At 36.0% G+C, this 8365-nt stretch overlaps 1 protein-coding gene across 1 annotated transcript in view; it reads left to right on the forward strand.

Annotated features, from left to right (window-relative positions):
- Window positions 1–8365, forward strand: part of CCT4 (chaperonin containing TCP1 subunit 4) — a gene marked incomplete at its 5' end in the record, with an annotated part of 16054 nt that overhangs the window by 6278 nt on the left and 1411 nt on the right. The window contains 9 exons of the mRNA XM_015557851.1: window positions 1070–1178; window positions 2123–2265; window positions 3519–3640; window positions 3995–4127; window positions 4901–5040; window positions 5813–5909; window positions 5991–6101; window positions 6197–6327; window positions 6430–6664. Of these exons, the coding sequence (XP_015413337.1) occupies window positions 1070–1178; window positions 2123–2265; window positions 3519–3640; window positions 3995–4127; window positions 4901–5040; window positions 5813–5909; window positions 5991–6101; window positions 6197–6327; window positions 6430–6664 (1221 nt within the window). The remainder of the gene's footprint in view (window positions 1–1069; window positions 1179–2122; window positions 2266–3518; window positions 3641–3994; window positions 4128–4900; window positions 5041–5812; window positions 5910–5990; window positions 6102–6196; window positions 6328–6429; window positions 6665–8365) is intronic.

Genomic DNA, 8365 nt, shown 5'->3' on the forward strand with positions numbered 1-8365 from the left:
GGTTATCACATAATACTGGATAAATAACATAAATTTTGAAATCACAGCTTTAAAAGAAAAATTAAAACTTTTCAGATTCAAGATGGAAAAGGCGATGTGACCATTACAAATGATGGTGCCACCATTCTGAAACAAATGCAAGTGTTACATCCAGCAGCCAGAATGGTAAGTATAATTTTAGATGAGGTGGTTTTTTAAATGTATGGTTTGATATTTGATAAACAGTTAAATTTGTTTTATTTGATCACATGATATAATTTAAACATTGTGAATTTTAAAAAATTTATTATTATTTTTGTGTTTGAATCCTCACCCAAGGATATTTTTCCATTGATTTTTAGAGAGAGTGGAAAGGGAGGGTGAGAGACGGAGAGAAAGAAACATAGATGTGAAAGATACACATTGATTGGTTGCCTCCCACATGTGCCCCACCCGAGCTGGGGATTGAGCCTGCAACCGAGGTATGTGCCCTTGACTGGAATCGAACCTAGGACCCTTCAGTCTGCAGGCCAGCGCTGTGTCCACTGAGTCAAACGGCTAGAGCAAGCATTGTGAATTTTTAAATTATGTAACGATGACTTTTTAAGTGAGTCAAATTATGCTCATACGGGGTCAGTTCAGATAAACTTGGCAAAGGACTCCAAAATGACACTGTAACCTCACCTGAATTCCCCATTTCATAACTCCTAAGGCTACAAGGTACCTATGGTATAACATTATACTCTCTGACAGGAACTTTTAAGTAGCTGGGAAGTAAATATTTACAATCCACAGTCTGAACCAGAAATCATAATGTGTTTTTTATATATTTAAGTAGAATTTTGTATGCCATAATTATGTGGGTTATCATTTTCTTTTCTTTTTTGGGAGGAGGGTCGGGATTATTTTAAAATGAAACCCAAGGTAGACAACAAATCCAAAGTTATGAGTTATATTGAATCTTAATAGTGTTGATAATAATCAAATTGTGACACTGATGTGAAGGCCATTTATATATTTTTATATTTGAATTAGATGTTATTAGGTTCTCACATTCTTATTGAACAACTTAAATGTTCTGTTCACTTAGCTGGTAGAGTTGTCTAAGGCACAAGATATAGAAGCAGGAGATGGCACTACATCGGTGGTCATCATTGCTGGCTCTCTCTTAGATTCCTGTACCAAGCTTCTTCAGAAAGGTAGGTAGAACATAGGACATGCTTTATTCAAGTTAAGTAATGTCTGATTTAAGATATAATTTGGAATAATAATTTTACTAGGACTTTTTAGATTAAATTTTGCTATGTTTATTATATGAATTAGAAATGTTTTTCTTTTTGCTTCTCTTTTTTGCCGAACTTTTTAATTATTATTGAATTTGTTGGGGTGACATTGGTTAATAAAAGTATATGGGTTTCAAAAAAAAAGTATATGGGTTTCAGGGGTACAATTCTGTAATACATCAACTGTACATTGTATTGTGTGTTCAACACCCAAGTCAAGTCTACTTCCATCGCCATTTATTCCCTCTGTAGCCTCTTTAGCCAAGCTTCTTTTTAAAAGTGATTTTTGGAGAGAGAAACATCAATCGGTTGCCTCCCGCAAGTGCCCCAACTGGGGATTGAACCTGCCACCCTTCTGTGTAAGGGCAATGCTCCAACCAATTGAGGCACACTGGACAGGTCTAGCCAAATTTTTGATGGAATTTGATAGAATTTTGCTTTTCAAAAATAAGTGGTAGTGCTGTTGCTAATCTTAGGCTCTAGTTGTGAATGGTGATTTGGGAGAGAAAGTATGGGTTCTTGCTCTAGTAAATAGTGCTTAATCATAGTGGGACTCTCCAGTCACTTATCCTACTTATGTAGATTTATGCTGTTTTTAAAAGTATTATCTTTGGTTTTCCTTTTAAATATCACATGTGTATGTAATTGAACTATTCCAAATTAAATGGAAATAAATTATTAGTCATAATTAACAGTTAAGGTTATACAAACCATTATAACTGAAGCATAAGCTAATCTATAGTTAATAATTTAAAATTTATGACTGTTTTGAAATTTTAACGAATAGAACATTTTTAAGTGTGTCAAATATGTAGCTTATTTGTTATATAATTAAGTAACTAGATTTTCACAAATGACAGGGATTCATCCAACTATCATTTCGGAGTCATTCCAGAAGGCTTTGGAAAAGGGTGTTGAAGTATTGGTTGAAATGTCTCGACCTGTGGAACTGAGTGACAGAGAAACTTTGTTAAATAGTGCAGCCACTTCATTGAACTCAAAGGTGAGATGAGTGCTAAGGGATTGTTGTAAAATTACAGCTTAAGGTTTGTTAAGAACCACAACTCCTATGCTGTGATTTTTGTTTGATGCTCTACAGTTCATAAATTCTCAAGAGTAGGTAACTAAAGTAATTTGTATAACTGAATTCAAGTAAAGTTCAAGATTGTCAGATAAAAATTGTATACCCATTTTACAGATGGAAAATAAGTCTAGTGAAGTTAAATAACTCATCCAAGACCCACAATAAGGGATAGAACTAAAATTTGAACCAGGACAAGATTGCCCATCCATAGTCCATCTCTTAACTAATGTCTGTGCTGCTTTTCTTAGTTATCAAATTTAAAGCAATGACGTAAATTTCTTGGGAAATTATGTCACCTGCTCTTTTCTGTCATGTCCAGTGTCACACTTTCGTTCTTTTTCATTTTCTTTTCATCCGCATTATATTGATATGTTCGTTTTCTTCTAATGTTAAATTGAGAATTAGATAATATTGTTGAATGTCCCCAGAAATTAATATGACAGAATAGCATAATAGTTACAAGCATTGGTCTTAGAGTCTAGACCAGGGGTGGGCAAACTTTTTGACTCAAGGGCCACAATGGGTTCTTAAACTGGACCGGAGGGCCGGAACAAAAGCATGGATGGAGTGTTTGTGTGAACTAATATAAATTCAAAGTAAACATTACATCAGTAAACATCATTACATAAAAGGGTACGGTCTTTTCTTTTTTTTTTTCAGTTTTATTCATTTCAAACGGCCCGGATCTGGCCCGCGGGCCATAGTTTGCCCACGGCTGGTAGACTGTTTTGGTTCAGTGCTGGCTCTATCAATTGACTAAGCTGTTTGATTATTTCAGTTTCTTCATTTGAAGATTGAATGATTATAGAAATGTAAAGTACTAAGACCACTGCCTGGCATATAGTGCTCAATAAATGTTAGCCCTAGCTAGTTTTACCAGCACCCTCAGTATTAGGGGTACACATATATAGCATCTGATCACAAATACATTTTAGATAAGAAACCACATGAAATTAATTTTGTTTTGGATTTCCTATAGAGTTGTTAGTACATATTTTTATTTCATGCCCTTGGTGACTGACAATCTGAATTGAAAGGACAGATTGTATGGAATGTTTTCTCATATATTCTCACTTTCCCTCTTCCCCACCATCCAAAAAAAAAAGTGATATGTCAGTAAAGAACTAGGACTTTTTCTATTGTGAAACTGACTTTTTTTTTTTCAATTCTAGGTTGTCTCTCAGTATTCAAGTCTGCTTTCTCCAATGAGTGTAAATGCAGTAATGAAAGTGATTGACCCAGCCACAGCCACTGGTGTAGATCTTAGAGATATTAAAATAGTTAAGAAACTTGGGTAAGCATATCTATTTATAACTTTGATGAATAAAAATTAATTTTGAAAGTAAGTTTAAGTTATTTCCAAAAACAAGTAACTTTTAAATGAAAAATATCTAGGTGAAAGTCACAAAGCTTCTTTTTTATTTTCATGAGAATATGTACTGGTATTAATCTGTGAATCTCAAGAATTTGTTTGCATTCCCTTATGATGGCAGGGAGTGTGATCAAAGAGGTTCAGGAATGGGACACTAATAAATGTGAATGAGGCTGAAACACATTTTATTGGACTGATGATTTTTAATCTGTTAGAACTCTAAACTTACAGATTTCTGCTCCCTGTTAACTATTCCCTTGCTTCCTTTTTTCTTAGTGGGACAATTGATGACTGTGAGTTGGTGGAAGGGCTGGTCCTCACTCAGAAGGTGGCAAATTCTGGTATAACCAGAGTCGAAAAGGCTAAAATTGGGCTTATTCAGTTTTGCTTATCTGCTCCCAAGACAGATGTAAGTAGAACCAAATAAAATTGATTTTTTATTTATATATTTAACTTTTTAATAACTCGACTTTTATTCATTATTGTAAAAATAGAAAATACTGGTACTAGTGATAAGAAGTATTTATCTCAAAAGAATTAATAAAATTGAAATAAATGGCAGAAAATTGTTGGATGCCAAAACATGACAAAGTAACAAGGATGCAAGTGAAATTATTTCAGTAAAATATTTGTATAAAGAGAATGGGCATATTCAGGAAATAATCATTTTACATTTTTTAATTATCAAAATGTACTTGCATGTATATAGACACATATGACAGCATAAAACATCTACAATAAGGTTGGTGTATATTCATCTTTCCAGACCTTTTCTTTTTTTTCTAAAACGTGTGTGTGTGTGTGTGTGTGTGTGTGTGTACAGACACGAATATATTTATTTTATTGATTTCAGAGAGGAATCGAGAGGGAGAGAGAGAGAGATAGAAACATCAATGATGAGAATCATTGATTGGCTGCTTCCTGCACGCCCTCTACTGGGGATCAAGTCTGCAACCCAGGCATGTGCCCTGACCATGGGGAGTGGAACTGTGACCTGATTCATAGGTCGACGCTCAACCACTGAGCCGTGCCGCCTGGGCTTTCCAGACTTTTTCTATGCATGTTTATATATAATATTTGGTATGATTTTGCTTGAATTTATACTATAATATTTTCATTAAAAATATTTTTCACTTTAAAACTCCTATATGCAAAGTATTAATATGTTTCTTTTCTAAACAGATGGATAATCAGATAGTAGTTTCTGACTATGTCCAGATGGACCGAGTGCTTCGAGAGGAGAGAGCCTATATTCTAAACTTAGTGAAGCAAATTAAAAAAACAGGATGTAATGTTCTTCTCATACAAAAGTCTATTCTAAGGTATGCAGCTATTATGTTTACTTCTTAATAATATATTTTGGATCCCCTCTAGCAATTTTTACAGAACCATTTGAGGTAGATAAACCACTAGACAGCTAACGAATCTACATTTTGGGGCATTCTGATGAATACTCTAAAATAGGTTCTTTTCCCATTGTGATCATTTAAATGTGGGGTGTATAATCTTTCTAGCCAATATCCTAGATGTTAAGTAAATGGAATGATTTGTTTTTCAGTGTTTCCTTCTAATATGTAGACACATTCCCATGTATTCTATTAATATATTATGCCAGAAGGTATTGTGGATGCTCATTGATGAAGAGTTCGTATACCTGGTTCTCATCCCAAGTCATATAATATATAATAATGTTGTTTTTTAATATGATTATAGTCTTGGGATAGAAAAATTTTGGATTTTTTTTAACGTTGATTTTAGAGAAACATAGATTTATTGTTCCACTTATTTATGCATTCATTGGTTGCTTCTTGTATGTGCTGGCAACCTTAGTTATCAGGACAATTCACTAATCATTCTTCTAAATCAGGAAGTATCAAAGTTTTAATTATCAGAGAGATGCTTACTTAGTATTTTAAAAAAACAATGACATGGTTATTTTGTGTGTTTTACAAATAGTGTCATTGGGGTATGTTTTAATATTATCCATTGGAAATCACCGCACATTGTTCATTAGTAAAATAAAACCTTAAAAAATGGTTGAACCGCAAATATTTTTAACCTAGGATTGACATAATGACTGATTTTTTATTGTAGAGATGCTCTAAGTGATCTTGCATTACATTTCCTAAACAAAATGAAGATTATGGTGGTTAAGGATATTGAAAGAGAAGATATTGAATTCATTTGTAAGGTAAAATATTCTAACATCTGTATGTGTGAAAATGTCCAATAATCAAATGTTTGAATTTGAGGATTTGATTATTTTTCCCAGACGATTGGAACCAAGCCAGTTGCTCATATTGACCAGTTCACTGCTGACATGCTGGGATCAGCTGAGTTAGCTGAGGAGGTCAATTTAAACGGTTCTGGCAAACTGCTCAAGGTAACAGTATTATAATTAAGCTTTATTTGCCTGGAGTTCTTTTGTTTATCTTAATCTTTATCCCAAACACCTAATTTGATATATGTTTACTGAAGATTACAGGCTGTGCAAGCCCTGCAAAAACAGTTACAATTGTTGTTCGTGGATCTAACAAATTGGTTATTGAAGAAGCTGAGCGCTCTATTCATGATGCCCTATGTGTCATTCGCTGTTTAGTGAAGAATAGGTAATATGAATTGCTAAGTAATATTTAGAACATTAAAACTTCTGTATTTTGACTGTTTTAAAGGTCTAAATGTAAGCTAAAAAATATGTTTGTGAATTTCAGAGCTCTTATTGCAGGAGGTGGTGCTCCAGAAATAGAGTTGGCTCTACGGTTAACTGAATATTCACGAACATTGAGTGGTATGGAATCCTACTGCGTTCGTGCTTTTGCAGATGCTATGGAAGTAATTCCATCAACACTAGCTGAAAATGCTGGCCTGAATCCCATTTCTACAGTAACAGAACTAAGAAACCGTCATGCCCAAGGAGAAAAAACTACTGGCATTAATGTCCGAAAGGTAATAGTTTAATTTTTAATTATTACAGAAAATATTAATTAATATAACACTTTTAAAGCTTTGTAATTATCTGTTGAATGAAAAGCTTTGTACTTAAAAGTAAAATAGGATTTAAATATTGGGCCTGCAGGATAATTTGTGTTATTGAGTGAGAATGAAGATGGATTATGTCTTAAGTGAAAAGTATTATCTGTTCATTAGCTCTGCCAACTTATTGGCTGATTTTTGGCATATTACATAGTCTGTGCTTCAGTTTTCTCAATTGTGAAAACAGAGACTAATTAATAGGTCCTTTGTAGGCTAATTGTGAGAATTAAATATATTATTAACAAGAATGCTCTTACAAAGATGTCTGGCATAGAGAAAACTCTAAATATTTACCATTGCTGCTGTTGTGACCACCAGCCTAATGAAGTCAGTCACTAGGGTAAACACATAGAACAGTAATAATTTCCCCTTTTGTGTATGTCCCTTTTTATTGAGGAGACAAATAATACTTAATGGGGGGGAAGCTAACAATCCAAGGTTACATTTTTTTAATAGAACAGAATTCCAAAGGAGGGCAAATTATGAAGATGTAGCTTTCATTGGTAGGGTATGAGGAAATTTCAGAAGGGGGAGCGAATGGCTTACAGGTGAGAGAGCCCAAGAAGTTTTTAATTTCGTCTAGAGTGGAAATTATATATTGGTAATACACTGGACTTTCAGGTTGGAAAGATCAGATAAAAGCTAACATGAGGTATGGTTTTTATTTTCTTCCAGTAGTTGGAAGCCACTAACGTTTTGTTAACCAAGAGGCTAAGATGATGAAATGAGAATTTTAAGGTGGGAACACAAGAGATGGGGTTGTTTGTGATGACCATCAGCAGTAATCCTTAGGAGAATGGGACTATGATAGTGGCAATAAGAATTTATAAGTGAGATTTGGGAGAGATGTTAAGGCAGAGCAGGATACATAAGAGGAGGGTTTTTTATATATATACTAGAAGCCCAGTGCACAAATTCATGCACTTTGAAAGGAACTGTAGGCCAGGAGGCTGTGGTAGGCACAGGGGCGGGTCTCGGCCCATCCTCCGCATCCCTGCCCAGCTCCTCCTGCCCTGGCCCCCAGTCCTCTGCAGCCCCATTCCCGCCACCGCTGCTCTGCTCCCATGCGCTGATGGTTCCAGCAGTGGGGTGTGATCGGCGGCTGCTGCCCTGATCACCCCTCAGGAGCATGGGGAGGTGAAGGTCTTAAGGGCAATCAGGGCCAGCAGCCGCCACTCGCACCCGCTGATGGTGCTGAGTGATTGGGACCGGCCCAGGCACCAGCAGTGGGTGCAAGCAGCAGTTCTGGCACCGACAGTGGGTGCGAGCGGGGCTGGCAGCAAGAGCAGCACCAGGCAGGACCGCAGTGCATGGGAGCAAAGTATTTTCAGTAACCACCGGAGTCTCGCCCCAATGACAGCAACTGGTGCCCTGCCTTGGTCTGGCACCCCCACTCACCTCCACCATCCTGCCATGGCCAACGCCCGCCATGTTCTGCACATACCCCTTGGGGGTCAGCGCATGTCATAGTGACTAGTTCGGTTGTTTTGGTCTATTTGCATATTAGCCTTTATTATATAGGATATTTTATTGATTTCAGATATTAAGGAAGGGAGAGGGAGATAGAAATATCAATGATGAGAGAGAATCATTGATTGGCTGCCTCCTGCATGC

This window comes from Myotis davidii, unplaced genomic scaffold (genome assembly GCF_000327345.1).
Source record: "Myotis davidii unplaced genomic scaffold, ASM32734v1 scaffold6, whole genome shotgun sequence".
In the NCBI taxonomy this organism is placed as follows: domain Eukaryota; kingdom Metazoa; phylum Chordata; class Mammalia; order Chiroptera; family Vespertilionidae; genus Myotis; species Myotis davidii.